The sequence below is a fragment of the Syngnathus scovelli genome, chromosome 11, assembly GCF_024217435.2.
Source record: "Syngnathus scovelli strain Florida chromosome 11, RoL_Ssco_1.2, whole genome shotgun sequence".
NCBI lineage: Eukaryota > Metazoa > Chordata > Actinopteri > Syngnathiformes > Syngnathidae > Syngnathus > Syngnathus scovelli.
In genome coordinates, this window is record NC_090857.1 from 6,405,942 (window position 1) to 6,425,712 (window position 19,771).

A 19,771-nucleotide genomic window follows, 5' to 3' on the forward strand; every position below is an offset into this window, starting at 1 on the left:
TCCCTGAAACAACTCACTCCAAAAAAATTCCATTCGCAGCCTACCAAAGCAGCAGAGAGCTAACCAATGCACACGATTACCAAGTTGTCACTTCTCTGTAATTTACTGAGAAAATAACGAATATCCGAGACACCGTTTGTTGTCAGAATTTTAAAAAATGAAACATTCCTTAAGAGTCTACAGCATATTTTCAAGACATATGGACATAGTCCTAATGAAAAGCAATCAATCACCAAAGCAATTATCTATCCAAGGTGAAGGTGCCAAAATGCTACTTTTATACCTCCCAGGGGATAAATCTTGGCCCCCAGCCAACGACAACTCCTCACCAATCATGATCTTCGGCAGCCAACGAGCACAAATCAGCAGTGAAACGAAAAGGATGAAAATGTTCAAAAAAAGTTACTCACCACTTCTCGCTTCCCCCCCTGACTGTGCAAGGAATGAGGAGGACAAGAGAGGGCAGAGAGCGCAGCAGCGCTGCGGCAGCCTCAAGCAAACACTTTCAACGGCTTTCCCTAATTGAAAAAGTCTGTTTCCATGTCTCCAAACAGTGAGAATACGAGAGCAGAGGGAAAAGAAACCATTGCCATGAGCTGAGGTGAAGAGGAGAGGAGCAAACCAGCAGTGGAGGGCAAGAGCACGTCAGGACCCAAAAGACGTGACAAGAGTTTTGCAACAGATGAATGCGACCACCAAGTTGGTTGCCGAGAGGGCAAACAGCCCACAACGTGGACCCCTCCCACAGCCGGCCGAGTGGAGTCAGCGCTTTTGCAGTCAAGCCCGTTGGCCTTTCATGCATTGAGCCCATTAAAAAAAGTCTTGGCTAGTTTCTTTGCATGCAGAGTATGCAAAGCATCATTTATAGTCAGCAAGATTTCCACGAATCTCACTACTTGTTTTAGTGCAAACACAAAGTGTGATAAAGGCAAGCTTAAATTTGCTTTATTTTCCAGGACTAGCTGTGTTACAGAAATGGCATCTGTCATGTAAATAATTGCAATTTTTTTATTTCAATTTAATTTTTGTATTTTTATTTTAATTTCTATTGTCAGGTGTAAGCAAACATCAGATACAAAAATATCAAAACCTACATGTTGAGGCAATACTAACATGTTAGCTGTAAACTTTGGTTTTCCCAAAACGCAAGTGTATGACTAACACGGTTCCAACTTGATCCATAATCACAGTGTGTGTGTGTGTGTGTGTGTGTGTGTATAACAGCAACAGATCTTCAACGTTGCGGACAAGACAACAGAAAAAGCGGTTGCGGTTGCAGAGGGAGATTTAACCATAATTACCTAATGTGATCTTTTTTCAAATTTAGAAGAACCACATGAATGCCTATACTTTTTTTTGCAAAACATGCAGTGACATGACTCATGCAGTGTTGTGTGTTTTCCGCACTGCAACTCAGAATTTTATCTCGAAGCCATTGTTGCTCAAGTCAAAGTACGTAACTGTTGAAGTAAATCTGAGTTGACGGAAAATCAAGGACGCTACTCGCCCAGTATTCCCTGCATAGCAGTCAATCAATCTTTTTTTCTTTCTAGCCTTCCGAGCCACAGGGTCAGCGGTCGATGGAAACATCTGCTAGAGCGCTCCCAAAAACTCAAGCCGATAACTTAAATCAGTTACATTCGACCTTGTGACGCGTCTCCGGCTGTTGAATCTGAGAAGAGGAAAAAAAATGCGGTCCAAAATAGCCGACTCCACTTAGAGCTGAGAAGTGGAGCGAGAGATAAAGTACCGCACGTTAGGTACAAGGTTGAGGTTTCTGGCGCCGTTCACGAGAGCGGTGTGGGCCGATTGCGATCACATCCTCTGTGGGCTTTTCACCGTGAGACCACCACATTCACAAGCATTTGGCAGTCTTGAAAGATTTGCAGAGGCCAAGAGGGACTGCAACCCATTTAGGAAGACTCGAGCCAAGCCTGACCACAGAGGAACGTATCTTAAATGCAATCTCAGTTTTTAATAATAACTTCTTTCAATTTACAGTCTGACTTAAAATAAAATCATCCAGCTGTACCGGGGACAATCGGACCCAATGGTCGAGCAGAAAATATAACAAATGGGTATCGCTTTTCTAGCGACCATTTTAATGTTCTCATAAATGAGACCATTTGTCAGTGTTGAAAAGCAGACACGTGTGAAGAGGACCTTAGGTGCATCCACGGGAGAACCAAAATTACCCACTTGTTCCTTCAGCCACATGTAGAGAGAATGTATTTGACATCATGTTGCAGTAAGAAAAGAGATGTTATCAATCAAGCTTACAGGCTGAGAGGCGCTAAGGGGACAAAGCCGAAATACCGCATAAAAACAAGCAAGCTATTTGAAAAAGGATGTCCTTAAGTCGTGAATTGTTTTGATTGGAATTTGCTTCCCAACCTGAGTTGTCTGTACAGCTCGTTCACTCATCTCACAGTTTTGGATGGTTAGTTGGCTCTGCTTATCAATCCTGGCTGCCCTTCCCTCTCGCTGCCTGTGCAAAGTGTGATGAGAGGAGCGGTCAGGCCGACTACCACGAGTTAAGCTTCAGCCAAGAATGATACAGACAAAGAAAAACAGAAGCAAAGACAGGCAGGTTGAAATGCAGTGGAGGGGGCTCGGATGAGATGAAGCGGTTTGTAACCGCTAATCTTCTCTTTTGCCTGGCAGTGATTCTTTCCTCAAAAAGATTTTTTTAGGCAAAGCATTCCTCTGCGAATGACAAAATTGCGGCATCTCAATCCAGCTCACCGACATTCTGCCATCGGAACTGATTAGCATAATTTTTGCAGCTGTTTCGGATCGCTTTGTGTTTCAAGCAGGCAGACGGAGAGGAATTGAAATGTGGGGAAAACCAAAAGGAAACGGAGAAGTCTTAAAAAGAAGACAACCAGAGAGAGAGAGAATATTTGAGTCCAAATGTCAGACCGAGCATGCGAACATATCACTGACAACACACAATAAAAACATCTGTAAAATTTAAATATGTCAAGACCATTCCAGAAAATGGTGTAAAATCTAAAATTGCTCTACCTTTATGTCCCACTGTCTGGATTTGCAGACAGTCATATGCAGCTGGTTTTCACGTGGGGGCATTAAACACATCCCCAAAAGAGACAGAGCAAGGCTATCTTGCGTTCGGACACATACGTGCACATCTTGACCTGAGTGGGCCCTGCCTTGTTTAGATTATCTATGTGTGGGGTCACAGTGTGTGTGTCTGTGTGTGTTAGTCATGCACACGTATTCACCACATTCTAAAACAGAGCGTCCGAATGATGTAAGCATCCCTTCGTCTGACTGTTATTCATTAACTCACCACACAGTCCTAAACAATTTTTTTTGTTTTTGTACAAACTTTAAAGGATTGCATGTCTGCCATCTGTGTAGTGTGCTCACCTGTGTCTGGGTTTGGGTGCTTACGGTTCCCTAAAATTATGTCTGACTGACCAAAGCCACACGGTTGAAGCCAAAACAGGACAAATTTCAAACGAGTCCTTTCTCCTTACTTAGATCTCGGATGAATCAGGGAAATGATGGAGCCCTTTGTGAGTAAACGGTTCCAAGTGCAGAATTCCAAATAAAGCATTCACACAACACATGCTTGACTCTCACATCTCAGTCAATAACCATCTCCTCACTCTGTAGTTTGTCATGCATCCAAACAAACGCTATCATAAATTAAGAACAAAGTGGGGGAGAAAAACAGAAATAGAAAATCAGGACAATGTATAATGGAGGCCCTCTCTCAGTAAAATATAACGTTAGTGGAGTGTTTCCAAAGAGGCGCGTGGCCCCCTGATTTTAGAACAGCTGAGACTGAGAAAAGCAAATATACACACACGCACGCGCGTTCTTCAACAATCTGCTCTGCATGCTACACTGGCACAATCAATCAGAAGCTATTGCATCTATTGACAGTTCCCAGAAGAGCCTCCGTCTGTTTGATGAGGTTTTGTCCTACGCTCTCTCCACAAGCCCCTCCTTTTTGGTTTTGGTTTTGGTTTGTTTGCTTTTTATTCCATCTTTGCTGGCCATTGGGAGAACATCGTTTTTCTTTTCTTTCCATGCTTTTATCCTGGGCTAGTCTATGTCATTACCATCCTCTCTGACAAGCCGTGTCCCTTTTTAAACCATTGCTAACTTGTGAATCGGGAATACTGAAAGTCACACACACAGACAGAAACAAACAGACAGGCATGCACGCACGCACACACACGCACACTCGCACGTGCACAAATACATTTCGAGCAATCCTTTGATTCAAACGCAATCAGACAACACAAAGTGATTCGTTCCTTTGAGGGTGCAGGTGAGTTAAGATTGGGGACACGAGGACTCATGAATATTTCATCTACATTCTGGAATGATACACTTTCTGCTCCATGAATAATGGAGGTGGTGTTTAGGGATGAACACTGGGGGCAGGGAGGACTCGGGCTGTGGAAAGGAAATGAAAAATCGGATGGCACCAAAACATACACAGTCAATCTGCACACATACGATCAGCGGCCACACTAAAAGTTGATTTTAGAGATGTTTTTTTTTTCTTTAATTGAAAAAAAATAGATCGCCTATTTGGAACCAATTGCTTTGATTATATTCCACAGCAATTGCCACGTGTGCTTAAAAGATGAGTCAACTGTCATGTGCGAGTCCAATCAATGGAAAATGATTCAAGTCACACTAATTCTTACTGCATGAGAACATTTGATGCAGCAATAAAATATGATTGCTACTAACACCAACGTGTGGGTGGATACTTCAGTATGAAAACCGCAGTTATTTATGATTAACTCAAAACAGTTTGTGAGTTCTTTGTAACCAAGTCATCAAAATCAACAGACAACTAAAATGGGGGAGTCAACTTAATGAAAAGACGAAATGGTGTGAACACATTTTTAAAAGCTCTATTATTCCAGACTCAACTTGTCTCATTAGTAATGTTTGAGTGACCTTTGGACTTAATTTGAAACATTACCATTCAAAACGTTGTTAAAGAGTTGCTTCAGGGTAGAAATCGTTTTCTTAGGTGTCAAATTCGGGGGGCGGGGGGTGAAAATGTCATCAGGACCTTCTAAGTGGGCTATAAGAGTCAAGTTGGTCTGTCGGTCGGATCAAAACAAGCCAATAAGAATTTTAATAAGGTTGATTCTGGCTTTACGCTTTCCATCCATTGCTCAATGTGTATTTTTTTTCACATTTAAGTGGCACATAAAGATCTTTTTTTTGCTACCCAGCCTTTCAAAAAACCCAAATGCACAAAGAAAACAAAGCAAATGTCTTTCGGGGTATCACAAGGGATGTCTACAATCCAATTCCAGGGAAGCAGATGTCATATATCAGCCTCTCTCCGAGGAAGCCCCACTACGAGGCAGGATGGGAGGGAGAAGGGAGGAACAAAGGAGTCATCAGGGACCTTTAGAAAGGCAGCTCAAAGTCACACCCCATGAAATTTTATATTAGCAAACACTCAATCAAAAATAAAAATCATTATTACCTGCATTGTCTAAAGCAACACTTGACCCTCCCCAACTGCACCTTCTCTCCTCCTGATGTCTCATCATGTTCTCAGAAAAAAAAATCCACTTGTGGTGAATAGACTCATGTTTCCACTGAGAGCCAACACCACCAGCTTTTTGCTTTCAGTCTAAAATGTCTCGTAAAGCCCGTCAGAGAGGCTCATTATGATTTGTTGGTGCTGAGCGGCAGTCATTACTCACAACGGAAGGTAAACGGACTGCATTTAGAATGTCATTTCTCTGGTCTTCAAACCATTTAAAGTGCTTCAGAACACTTCAACGTGCACATTTACGGAGTAATGCCAATGGTAGGGACAGATTTAAGGAGCATGGATGACAGAAGAAGTACTTTTGTGTCAAGAAAAAAGCACTTTGACAAAAGCTCAACGTACTTTGCTGGAAGTCTTGCAAAACTGCAACGACAGCAAACGACCACACACCTCAAAAAATAGAGAAGAGTAGAGAAAATGGTTGTCAGCAAACTATTACTATTAAAAGAATGACAAACAGAAAAGAGAAAAGTACAGACAGGAGCACGTCTGTCAAATTATGACAGTGATTATAATCGTCTCCATTGTTTCTCCCCCACCCGCCCCCGATTTCAGCCCCCCGTTGTTTCCTTCCATCCATTCTTTTATCCTCCCCTCTGTCGCTCTCTTCATCCTCCCCTGCCTGTCTGTCTGTCTGTGCCGGTGTCTTTTCTGTGTCCAGGCTTGCTCTTCATGGTTCAAGGCTTCTGGCTTCCTTAGTGAGTCCCTTGTGGTGCCATGAAGCAAGATAGGGAGTGGAGGTATAACGAAAAAAAAAAATCTCATTAAAAAGGATCATTGGCTTTCAACTATACCGAATTCATCATAGCCAAGCTTTGGCACAGAAATGGGAAAAATGGACATACAATGAAATGCTCATTCAGAATACTGTTATGGTTGGTAGCTGACAATTTAGACCCCAAAAAATAGATCTAAAGTCATTTTGAAAGCAGTTCCAAATACTTGATTTTAATATGGTGGAAAAACTTTCACTCTGTTTATTCGCCGCCTTTTCTAACTCGTTCACCCCAACTCAGTCTCAGTTGTTATAATTATTCACATTGCAAAAAACAAGCCTTTGATCATCCAACTTTTTGCAGTCCGACTATAATAAGTTTAGATTCGTATCCTTTTTTTTTTGCCATCTTGCATGTTGTTATTGTAGAAGAAAGTGCATCTTCAAAAGTCTTCCACCAGAGCCTCACTGCCCTAAATTAAAAACATCCACCCAACTTGAATTGCTAATTTCTACCTGGCAGAGGTTGCCCTCATTCCAAAATCTTTATCCTTTTGCATTAAAAACTCATTAGCAGAAATTCAAAATACTTCAAAGTGTTGCTGCACAAAAAAAAAAAGCAATCGTTCCTTCAGGTGCTACGATGGGTCAACATTTTTATACCCGAAAGCTCAGCAGCCACCTGGAAAGCCGGCAAATATTCTCACACGTCGACGCTCGACATGGATTTCCCTCCCGCCTTTTCCATTCTTATGGAACTGGATGGAAACAGCCCTCCAGGGTTTACTCCTCTAAAAACATCTACCTCTGCATCTTCTCAAAGTCCAAAAGTGATGAAGTTTACTCTCCTCCCTTGCGTCTCCCAGTCAGGACTCATTTCCTCAATATCAAAGTCGGAGCGCTAAGCACTGTTCAGGTTGGACCGTGCATCAAACTTCTCAGGTGGTTTAATCCGAGATGATGCTCTAATAAAGCGAACCCAGTGTGTGGCTTTGGCAAGGAGAGCGCAAACGTCTCAGCAGACGTTGACATGTTTCCCCACTTAAAACATTTTTCCTACTGTAACCAGGAAACCATAAAGCGCTCTGAGTTCCAAACAGGCCTGACAGCAGATGAATCCTTTGCGACTCATTACATCCAATCGTGCAGATAAATGCTAGTTGACGAAGACAGCCAAGCAGGACCTTGCGTTTAAAACGACACTCCATCAAGCGGAGCCAGAGAGCAGTTTTTATTGGAAGGCTTGACAAACAAGAGATGGAAGAAAGACTTGGCGAGTTGACGGTGTGAGTTGAGCGAGAAACGAAACATAATGAATGTATCCCTGAGTGTATGTGTGTGTGTGTGTGTGTGTGTGGTGGGGGGACTTGAAGCATATGGAGAATACATCAGATAAGGCACAAATCACTGAGGAGTGTTGAGTTGGACTGGCCTTGGATGCTTTTCCTGCTTTGGGTGGAGTTCAAGTGGAAGGCACTATTACATACATTTTGCATACAAGATCTGTCTTCAACTTGTGAGGTAAATATATATTCCTAAAAGCCACACTGAATTCATCAACAGTCAATCTGCAAACACCCACTAATCACTCACAATAACGTATTTGAAGGCAAAACTAACTATTCATCCAAGCAAAGCTTTAAAAAAAAAAAACTGTGAATGTATTTCACAACAAGTTAAATGAGTCCCTCATGCGGCAGAACATTGATTGAGGACAGTTTAGAAACATGCTGGAGTGACTGAATAGCATCGTTAAAAGAAGGCAGCACCATCGATTAGTGGTTGGCACATCTGGCTCACAGTCCAAATGTCGGTTAGAATCTCAGCCCAGGTTTTCCCGTCTACATGTTGCACACGTGGGAGTTTTAACCCCCCCCGTGCATTCCCAAAACATGCATGTTAAGCCAGCTGCACACAGCACGATGCGAGCGAATGCCAGTGAAATATTGGGTTTCTTTGTTCCTTCCTTCATGAAGATTTCATGATTTACTACCAAGTTTCAATAACACAACAAATGGTCACTGAGCAAGTGGACTCCCAAACTATCCAAACTCGCCTCTCGGCTGAAATAAATCCCACATGTGCTCTTCTGACATGAGTACGACCTTATTAACCCTAAACAAGCGCCATACTGGACCTTGCTAATGACCCCACCACCGCCCCCACCTTCGCTTGTCTGGTCCACGCGGGCTGACTATCATGATATGGACACACAAACAAACACTGCAAATGATTGGGCACACACACACACAAACAAGCCATGGAGGCAGGCAGGGTGTGTGACAATTAGGAGGAGGTCAAACAACAGATGGCAGCCAGAGGATTAGTCCAGGAGTCAACTTTGAGTTAAGCACCCCGCCTTCACTCAATCACATGCTGCTAATAAAAAAAAAATAAAAAAAGTTAGGCTTTATTTATAGTTCTTATCCAAATTTCAGAAAATTCAAATAAGATCAAGTATTCTCAAGTCACGAACTGAAGGGTCTGAAGGTAAAACACCGACGTACACAAAACGACGATCCGCATTTATTTGTTTGTAGAGCATTAGCGCGTTGCTGCCACACGCCATTAAAATCTCAACTCCGGTGGGAAATTTACCAAAGCTAGCGATGACATGCAACTGTGACATGGAGCAGACAGTGAAAATAAACATAGTCATCAGTATAAAAGCCCGAGTGATCAATGACTGCAAACGCTCACGGTCAGCCTCCGAGACAGATGAAATCAATCAAGCAAGATTTGATAATGGCTTGAATTGAGAGCTAAATTCTCTAAACGGAGCTGATTTGACAGAACGTTCCATTAAATCATATTGTGCAATCATGTCAAGCTCTGACAATACAAGCAAGTGTTTGTGTGTGTGTGGTGGAGGTGGGGTGGTGAGGGTGGGGGGTCACTTAACTCTCTTGTGCTCACGCTTCAATAGCTTTACCAAATCCAGCAAAGAGCCTTCTGTGGATCCTTGCAAGCTGCCAGAAAGGTTGGAGAAGACATAAGCAATATCATTCTGTCCTTCCTGGAAAACAATTTCCAGCTCAGCGATTTCAAGGGGATTAGATGTCGACATCATGAGGTTATTGTAATAAAACAAACTTGGCCTCCTCTTAATCTTGAAGTTACTTTCTCTGCGCCAGCTTACAATCAAACTTGCAATTGGATCTGTGTGTCCGTTTCTTGTAATGATTATAACAAAGGCACTATGACCCAGTAACTCACGGAGATCAATATTTCCCGCAAGCTTGGTAATTAAAGGTCACGATGCAGAGAACAAGAAGGTCAAAGTGTCACGTTCAAGTAGCCTCAAGACACAACGTCCGTCATATGTGCTCGTGCGGGATATCAATTGACTCTTCAGCGCAACTTGTATTGTCGTCTTTATTGAGCGACAGACTGAATATGAACTGAAGCACGCTTTACGTTTCAGGTGTCAAGCTGTTAAATATTTTAGGTTTTGAGTCTGCTGGGGCCATCTCTGTCACCAGGTACGGGTAAAACACGTGTGGCAACACACACAAACACGCAAACATATGGTTTTGCGTGGGCACCTGCTTCTAATGAGCTAAACAATGAATCTTTTGCATCTAACACCTGTTGCCATGCTCTCACCTCATGCACACACACACACACACACACACACACACACACACTACAGTACATGCACCACCTGTGTGAACCTCCTACACAAACCACATCAACAATGGCCCCCTATTTACATCACAAGCCATTCCGTCTCATTTGACAATCACAGAGACAAGAGAAGCAACTTGATTGGCTGAACGCCATTTAAGGGTCCAAGCGGCCCATCACTTCCCTTACCGACAGCAGATGCGGATTAAGCGTGGTCTTTAAAAGTCATCAGAGAGGATGAAAAAGACCTTGAAACACTTTTAGAAGACAACCAGATGGGGGGCTTCAAAATATGCAAGCTTAAAAGCAGGCAAGGCGAGATCTCCGTTCCCACATGACAGGAGATAAGACTTTCCGTACGCCGCTCGGTTATCCACTCAGCCTCCCTCCTGTTTCATCAACGCGGCTGCAGGCAAACAATTTACATTTCACTCCGAGTGCCGGCACAGCGCTCATTATATATCATTTAGTGTCTGCTCGGCTGGGACATTCAAATGGAGGCATAATGAGGAAGAAGGGGTTTGGTTTGAGCAGATGAATAAATAAAGTCCTTGATAAATGAAAGGGCATGCTGGGAATAATTTCCAGCAGAATGCAATGAGAAACAAATTACACCCCGAGCCCTCTTGTAAATATTGCAGTCTTTGATCTTCACACCAAATAAGCGATTCTCTCTGTTCGGGGAATGATGAGGAAATGTGGTTATCCTGGGTATAAAAAAAAAAATCTTCAACAAAGGGCATAGTAATTATGATAGAATATTGAGATGCACGTTGGAGATTATTACAAATATCTCCTGGTCATCACTGGCCAAATTTTTTTGGCAAATTAATCAGGATTCTGGTATATAAAAGGTTTCTTGCAGACTATATGAGAGCCAACACATCAGCTGTCTTCCATCTCCAGAAACATCCCAGTTTCGATGGCGCCCGCTTCTAAATCAAATGCATGAGCACCTGTTAGAGATGACCTTGAAATAAAAATGCTAGAGATGTGCGACAAAGTGACTGGAATTAATGCAGGAGCTTCCAGAGGGCATTAGAGAGCTTTACACAGCTGTCCGATACAATAAAGCTCAAGTGTGTGAAGGAAAATATGCTTAGCTGAGTAGACACTCATTTTTATAGCCAAAGCAGCTGAAACGCAATGCACATCGAAGCATTTCTTTTAATAGACATTAAAAACATGTATGGCAAACACATACTTAGGTTTCAGATTTTGGCATGAAAACTCCTTTTCTAAAGTTTGGCTTTAGCAGCAATTCAACTTTAGCCTTGAATATCTTAGGCAACTTTGCCTCCTGCTGGTCACTTAAGGCAGAAACCTAAGCTCCATTTCTATTTTGCTCCACCAGGTTAGTGTGACATTTTTGATTATACAACATTCTGAGTGAAGGATTATGTCATCATTATTTCAAATTATTTTCTGTACTATTTATTCTCTCAGGTGAGGTCACGCTTAAGGCAGCTGACTACATGTTTTTGGAAAGTAACGTCGATAACCTCGCCCAACCTAACCTGAGCGGTAGATGTGCTGCTGTATAGTAACGTAATGTTGCAATCTAGTAGTTTGATGATTAACAATTTGGAAAACAGTGGTGGACTTAATGGACTGCAATTACAAGCACACAGTTGTGCAGAAACAAAACACTTTGAGGGGTTTCCTGTTACAAATTGCTAGATAAGGTGACACTGGCCTCCGTTGTGTCATGCCAGAGCGCAAGCTGACACCATTTTGTCCACATCTACTTTTTCAATCAACTCACACACATGTGTGGAATATTTCCTTTACTTTAAAGCGCACAACTAAACATTACTTTTGATAATAATATGAATATAATTTGAATATGTGCTCTGGAATTGTGACGCACGGAGTTCATTAGAATTCAGAAGCTGACTGACTCAACCTATTGGGTCACAAAAGCTAAGCCTGACCTTGTTTCCATGGCAGCAATGCATCATGCTTTCAGAGTACAAATTCGCTGTCTTCCCCTTACGAAGGTACACAATTCATTCCATCACTGACTTAGAGGCCCAAAGGTCAAAGTATGAGTCACGGCTTGACGTTGGTTTTATCGTCAGCCATAGTTCAGAGGACTCCTACCCAAATCACTTCAAAACGCACATTTTCGGACTCGAGCTCCTCTAAATGACAAAACACAGCGGTGTTTTTGCCCCGTTCCAGAAAGAAACGATGACGCAAGAAAACTTAGCGCCTCCTTGCCAACAGACACACAGCTTTAGTTGTAAATCTGCTAAGCATCTATTGTGTGGCGCCGACCACCAGCGGCTTCTTGGGTCTCCTCAGCCACCTCCCCACCTCCTCAAACTCACTCTAGTTTTTCTGCGGCCAAATAGCTAAAAGCTATTCATATGCTTTGGCGCTCTGACAGCTTTATTTGCCGGGGCCATCTTGTTAACACAATGAATAGCGGGCCCGGGCTGTGTTATGGAGATCGCACCGGGTTACCAAGGGGACAGACTTCAGGAAGCCATTCAGCCTTGGGTTAAAGCTCAACCTCAAACCTCCTTGTGCTACTGCAGCCATCCTTTTTCCTCCAGTGTCATTCACTCACAAATCCACAATCTGAAGTAAACCTGCATTTTTTTATGCACATTTTTATCATCTGTGCTGCGTGGGAAATGAAGGATGCAAACAGCAATATCCCTCTGCTTAAACTCTCCTTTGTAGTCTGACTCATGTCTGAACCGACCAAAGTGTTGCCAACAGGTCAAGCGAAACCTGGAGAAGAGCCCATTGCGAGTGCGTCGTATCACATAGCATATTTACCACAAGCCTCGTTGTAATAAACCTGGTAATGAGTCTCATTAGCTAAAGTAAGTATTAATAATGCAAAGGCAATGTGTTGTCAGACGAAAAAACTTCTCCTGTTCCTAACCCGCTTCAAGCAGCCAAGTGAGCTTACTAAATTTCAATGACGCACAAGCAGCCAGGTAGAAGAAATTCTGCTTCATACCGATGCTTGTACGATTGGCACTGATCTGAAACCATTTTTAAGGTATAGAGTTTAATTTAAAGGTTTGGAATGCGTAATATGTCAAAAAAGTGACTTTGTTGGATACATTAGCAGTGTAGTCAATGTTTCACTACTATTGTTTTGGTTGTGACATCATGCCTCCATTTTCACAAACCATTTCTAGAGATTAGAGAGAAACGGTAACAATGTATCGTTTTCACACAAATCAGTATTAGGACACGTTTTCAACAGTTTGTATTTTTAGGCACCAAAATGACAGGATTGTTTTTAGTTCCTCAATTTTTGACACGTTGTTTATATGTCATTAATCACAGAAACTGCATTATGAATTCATGCTTAGAAAGTTTGCAAAGTATTCTTAGCCTATCATAACATTATTCCCACCATGCAAGATCTGGCTACGTTCAACAGACACACTAAACTATAATAAAGGGAAACTCCCGCCGGGCAGAATGAGACCTTGCAGATGCCAGCCGCTTGATTCAGCAGGAACATTCTTTAGGCAACCGGGAAACAGTCGTTTCAGACTTCAGATTCTTCAGACAGAATTGTTGGGACAAAAAGTCCTATTGCAGCACAACATTGGATCAGATCAGATTGTAAAAGACAATTACAGTCATTTATTGCCGGCCACTGTCTTAATCTTGTCAGAACACTCGCAATGTGTTCTGTTTTTGTGTCAACTTAATTTAGATTCCATGTGGTGAAGACTCTTTTTGCTAAGCTTGTTTCTCACTTGCAGGCCTCTAGCACCCTCTTGTGGGAGCTCAGTATAAGCACATAAATGCACATAGGTGAGTTTCTCAGAGTTTCTCACAGAAAAAAATGCAAATAGGGAAAAGCAATTCAAGCAAGGGTGCCTGTGTACACCTCCACCATTCAATAGTTAGCAATGAACTGGGAGCAGTCTAATTCTATTGCATTCCCATTCATCAGCAGACGAGACAGACAAACATCATGGGCAACAGTCCGCCTGCTATCTTTGCCTCTCATATATCTAACCTCTTCTAGGTCACATGAAGTGCACCACATTCCACGGCACATAATTACGCCAGTACCTTACAACAACGGAAAAAAAAATAGGAAAACAACTTTATATTAGCCTGAAAGTGAGGTAGTAAATTCCTTGTGATGCTTTTTTTGTTTTTTTTTTTGTCCTGGACAAAACCTTGTTGGAGTTGTAAAACAGCCAGGCAGCCTCCAAAAGTCTCTGTCCACAGACAACGTTGATCCCTGTTTGCTGGAGGGGAAAGAAGTTTATTTTATTGTGAGCCAGCAAAGGCAGACAATTAAATGCAGCATTCCTGCGCCTGCTGTTGCTCCTACAACAGTTTATTTTACAGCAAAGGAGTAGGACTGACCGTCCCGTTCTATTGTGGATTTGACAAACGCACAGCTGCCATTTTCAAAAGTTAGCTCTTATTTGTTTAGTGGCATGGCGACAACACAAGAGCACAATAAACAACCTCGGCGTACACTTTCTTCTGCGGACGTAATTGCCAGTTCCTTGTTTAACTATCACACCGAGTAGGAATTTCCAAGCAGTACACATTGTACTCTAGGGTTTAGTTGTTTACATAAAATGTAGTTTCAGATAACATTCGAACAGCTTGCGACATCTTCTTCCCACAATAAGAAGTGGGTATTCTCAGCGGGTTATGGGAGTCAGCTGATATCGATCAACTAATGTGATGCTTTGCGTTTTGCATTGCTAGAGCAGAACTGCACACATTCGTCACACTTTCACACACTAACCTGAACCACCTGTGCTACCAGACAAGATGATGTTCTTTTAGAGTATCTCTAAGTAAATGCATGCTTTTCTAATGTTCCCTCCTGGAGCTATTAAGGAGAAAAACAATGGTTGTCTCTGAGTGGTGTAAGCAGATAAATGTTTAAAGGCACCTGACAATTCAATAGGCCTGAATGAATACTCGCTGTTGTTCTTGCAGAAAAGCAGACATTAGGATGTATGTGCAATCACATGACTTATTATTTGAACATTTGCTTGTGTTGGGATTGAAGGCAGCAATCATTCCTCATGCTGCCACCAAAAATTGGCATCACAAATTTCACCTATTTGCAAGATGAATCCTAATATGGTAAAGGCATGCAGATTACCTCCATTTGTGCAGAGAGAAGCCAGGACACTGTTCTTTGGAAGCACAGAGAGGAAGTCTTCTCTGTGGCTCATCAGATGACTTCAGCTTGGAAAACAAACAAAGTGATCGTTTTGGTTTTAAAACAAGTTTCAGTCCGACAGATACAGCAGGCAAAATAGCATTAAATGCAAACGATAAAAGAAAGCAGCGATTTATTAAACGTAAAACAGATTGTAAAAAAATAAAAAATAAAAAAAATAAAAATCCCATGAGATTAATGCAGTTTAAGTGTCTAACTATCATTACTGGAAAAAAATGATTTACGTACTCCCAAGGTAATTTCAAATAGATGTCATACAAACAATTTGTATTTGGGCTTAATTGTGCCATTGAGACCAAACGTAACTTGATACTGATTACTATAGCAACGGGACGCAAACGAATAAATTAAATCAAAATCAAATTAAACTAACGAGTTAAATGCAAGATCATTAGCGAGATCTTTTAATTATGAAAAGTGCCTCGCAGTGTCGGAGAAAAACTAGTTGTCAACATACCGGTCTGCAAGACGCTCTTTTCTTCAAGGTACGACCAAACATGTCAAGCTGGTTCCAGGAGGACCGCAAAGCAGACAAAACTTGGACAGGGGAGAGTCGGGGTTCTTGTTCACTTGCAACTTGTGACAAGGGGGGGAAAGTTGCTGTCAAGGAACAGCCTTCATTTGGAATGTTCCGGGTCACAACTCCACCCGGTCCGCACACGGCCAATCAAGGACCAGCAAAAAACAAAAAAAACAAAAAAAACAAAAACTCTCTAAATTAATCGAAATACAATTGATCACTAAAGTTGTAAAAAGTAGAATCCCCAAATATCTTTGCTTATCTCAAAGGCATTTGAACATCTTCAAACTTTTCAAACTTCTTGCAGAAGTGAAACTGAAAGATTCAGAAATAATGGGATAGTACACAAAATTAAAAGTAATTAAAAATAAAATTAGCCATCTATAATTGGACATTTCAAGATTTGTCAAGCAAGTCTTGATTAAGTCTCTGAAGATTAATGTGAGGAATAGCAATGACAGTGTCTGACCCTGGGGCACATTTCTTATTAAGTTCCCGTCATTAAATCCAAATTAAAGCATTTAAAAGTTAAAAGTTAAAGTTAAAGTCCCAATGATCATCGTCACACACACATCTGGGTGTGGTGAAATTTGTCCTCTGCATTTAACCCATCCCCATGTGATTTTAATCCATCCCCTGGGGGAGAGGGGAGCAGTGAGCAGCAGCGGTGCCGCGCTCGGGAATCATTTGGTGATCTAACCCCCCAATTCCAACCCTTAATGCTGAGTGCCAAGCAGGGAGGCAATGGGTCCCATTTTTATAGTCTTTGGTATGACCCGGCCGGGGTTTGAACCCACAACCTTCCAGTCTCAGGGCGGACACTCTACTACTAGGCCACTGAGCTGGTCAACGCTCCTACAAGAAATGAAACTAATTTCCAAAAGCAGTATAAGATATCACAGGAAGTTTAAACAGGGCGGTCCAGATACAGACGAGATGGACTTCCATCCATCCATCCATCCATCCATCCATCCATCCATCCATCCATCCATCCATCCATCCATCCATCCATCCATCCATCCATCCATCCATCCATCCATCCATCCATCCATCCATCCATCCATCCATCCATCCATCCATCCATCCATCCATCCATCCATCCATCCATCCATCCATCCATCCATCCATCCATCCATCCATCCATCCATCCATCCATCCATCCATCCATCCATCCATCCATGAGACCTGTGTCTCACATCGTCTCACCAGTGCAGTCCAGAAAAGTCTGTCAGCGCCTTTTGGAGTTCAAAGAGCAGCAATCCGCAAGGTATCCAACGTGACACTGTGTAGGGAACGTCTTGTACAGACTCAAGCAGCTCAGCCCTAATCCTTGTGAGAAGGTCCACCAAAACAAGACATAGCCATGCACAAGGAAGTCAGCTTACTGTATGTACAGCACATATTTTTATTTTATATCCGGGAAGACTGCATTGTGAAGACATCCAGTACATATTGAAATACAAAACACGAGTTTACAAATGATGCAAAAGTGACAGATTTTAATGCCTTTAAACATATCTCTTGATACTGCATTGAAATTCATAGACACAAGTACATTCACAATACAAGTTAAAAATAAATATTGGTATTTCTAATAAAGCATATTTCACATTGTGATAAGTTTACAAATATACCTGATTAAAATGTGGCAGTTGCATAGAAACAAGATAAATACATTTCAAGATTACAATAATCCCTTTTTTGATGTCACCTGAAAGCCTGTTGGCTTGAAGGATACAACAGAGAGGTATGGAAATATAAAAAGTGCACCTTGATCGGTTCATGAAGGGCAATATGCGACAGGTGATAACGGCAGAACATCAAAAGAACAAGTTGGACACGTACAATAAAGTAAAATAAAATACAGAAGGTAACAGTTAACAGCATTCACATGCGGCACAAACTACTTGTGAGGTCTCTCCATGGACGGAACTGTGGAGAACATCTGCAGGGTATCTACTGGAGTTTTATTGGTCGGAGGTAAAATCCTCCTCTCAAGCTTCACCAGTGAAGATAACCTGTGTTCTCTCAAGGCCCGTTATTTTATTTTGTCACGCTACCTCACATGGAGGTTTGAAAATGCAGCGCTTGAAGAAATGTGCATATATGAATCACAGAACCATGCACCATCTCTAAATCAAAAATCAAATGTATAATTATCTAAGAAATAAAAGGCACATTCTGGCAAAGGGACACTGGGTCCCTCAACAAAATAAATCACAAAAAAGTATTAAATGAGGAGTAGGGCTACAATAAATAAGATATATATTACAGACGCACATACTTTTACAGCAACGACACAAAATTAAATGACCCCCCATACAAAAGTCACGATGGATGGATTTGCACTATGTGGAGCACGTCACACCGAAATGGAGGGATGTTCTGACAAGAGAAGCACCTGATTGACAAATATCACAAGCAGCTTGCATGACAAAATTTTTGCAGAAAATGCCGCACAAGAGCAGCCACGGGCTTTTAGTCATGGCAGAGAATTATAAATATTATTCGACATCTTGCATACTAGGCCACCGTAATGTGTAGAAGAGAAGATGATGCTGGAGTACATTTGCCACAGTAGCCACCACATGTTCCTAACACTCTGCTGCCATCCTGTGGGCACACAAGGAACGACACCAGTTTTATGTATTGGACTGTATCAATATAGAGCATGAATTCTTATGTAATACAATCAAGGTGGAAAAAAACAAGCTAACTAACGTTTTGAATAAAAAACAAAGTTATTAAAAGTTTTAAAGGATTTGCCCCTTGAGAGACGGCTCTGTTACACGATACCTGAGATTTCCTTATATCAGCCACAGCATAATTGCCTTGGGAGGTCCACAAGGTGTCTGCAGCCACTTTAAAACCTGTTCCGGAAAGGTTGATGCTGAAGCGCCCCTGAAGGTACCAAAAACATCCATCCAGTAGTAAATTATCATATATAGGTGTATTTAAAACTGTAATGTTTAAGTATCATAGATAAGACATGCATGATTGTAGATGTAGATGGCTCATTTCAACAATTTATGTCGTTCTCACCTGTGGGCACTGGGAGGCGCTGTAGCAGTCCCCCGCTGTGCCAAATGGAACCCGGTTGCCTTCAGGGGTCAATGAAAATTGCCAATCTGTAGCTATAGTAAATGATTGAGAATGGAAAGAATATGATGTGACAGGCTATTTTCAGAAAAACAAACACACACTGAAGGTAAGGTTGAATTCACACACGTGCACTGGACTAGCAAAATCCTAATACCACAAGGATTAAGCAGAGGTTATTTACTCTAAATCTTTACTATGGACAGCACTTCTATTTTTAAAGTCTGCAATACGAGTAGAACAGGATCTTGGCCACCCTAGTCTTGTAATTGTGTGTAATTGTTTAAATGAACATTGAGGACATCTTGAGTCCATTAACCCTTCGTGAGCATGGCTGTAATTAAATGGCAGGGGATGCGCTTATTTGAGAGTAAGGCAGGATGCTTTAAAGTTTGGATCACATATAGTGAGAGTGATGGTATACATCCCCATAATTATCTCAGGATGTTGTTTTGTTTGCGGCACCCTCATTAAGAGCTGCGAAGCTGCGCAAATGTGCACGGGTGACTCACTGATGATGTTCATCTTGATCAGGTCCAGGCGGACCTTGGAGAAGGTGGTGAAGCCGGAAGCGGCGTAGTCCCTCCGACAGTCGCAGGCTTCTCTTCTGGACTGGTTGGATGGACACTGGGAAGGGTCATTGAGCCTGGACACACAAAACAAAACACGCACGCAAACACACACACACCTGAGATGTGTTTTATATTTCCAGGCTGCTTTTGCTTTGTGGCACGGTTAGCTTGCAGTTTACCTGAAGCCAAAGATCTCAGAAAAATTTTCCCCCTCTCCTGTTGTCAAGGTGATATATTCCCGTGGATTCTCTGTCTGCATTCCTGCACAGTAGACCTGAGGAGGAAAATGAAGAGTAGAAGTAGGCAAAGATAAAAAATGAAAGGATCTTGAGAAGCCAAAATAAACACAATTCTTTATTTTATAAACTGCAAAATGTATTTTGTGGTGCAGCCAACAGTGAATTCTAATCAACTTTTATGTGATTCTAGACGTGCTAATGTTCAAGTATGAAAAGAATTCTGTGTATTTTCT

At 41.8% G+C, this 19,771-nt stretch overlaps 2 protein-coding genes across 3 annotated transcripts in view; both read right to left on the reverse strand.

Moving 5' to 3' along the window:
• prickle2b (prickle homolog 2b) overlaps window positions 1-15,721 on the reverse strand; it is a 43,654-nt gene extending 27,933 nt beyond the window's left edge. The window contains exons 1-2 of one of the 2 annotated variants that reach the window (XM_049733163.1): window positions 15,566-15,721; window positions 15,028-15,113 (exon numbers count right to left, since the gene is read on the reverse strand). In XM_049733163.1, coding sequence (XP_049589120.1) covers window positions 15,028-15,113; window positions 15,566-15,607 — 128 coding nt within the window. In that variant the 5' untranslated portion in view covers window positions 15,608-15,721. Of the gene's footprint in view, window positions 1-410; window positions 2,411-15,027; window positions 15,114-15,565 lie in introns of those variants that run through there. The other variant, XM_049733165.2, reaches the window with a different exon arrangement.
• Window positions 15,722-17,004: 1,283 nt separating this feature from the next.
• adamts9 (ADAM metallopeptidase with thrombospondin type 1 motif, 9) overlaps window positions 17,005-19,771 on the reverse strand; it is a 31,889-nt gene continuing 29,122 nt past the window's right edge. The window contains exons 35-39 of the mRNA XM_049733113.2: window positions 19,479-19,573; window positions 19,240-19,373; window positions 18,671-18,762; window positions 18,425-18,529; window positions 17,005-18,241 (exon numbers count right to left, since the gene is read on the reverse strand). Of these exons, the coding sequence (XP_049589070.1) occupies window positions 18,152-18,241; window positions 18,425-18,529; window positions 18,671-18,762; window positions 19,240-19,373; window positions 19,479-19,573 (516 nt within the window). The 3' untranslated portion in view covers window positions 17,005-18,151. The remainder of the gene's footprint in view (window positions 18,242-18,424; window positions 18,530-18,670; window positions 18,763-19,239; window positions 19,374-19,478; window positions 19,574-19,771) is intronic.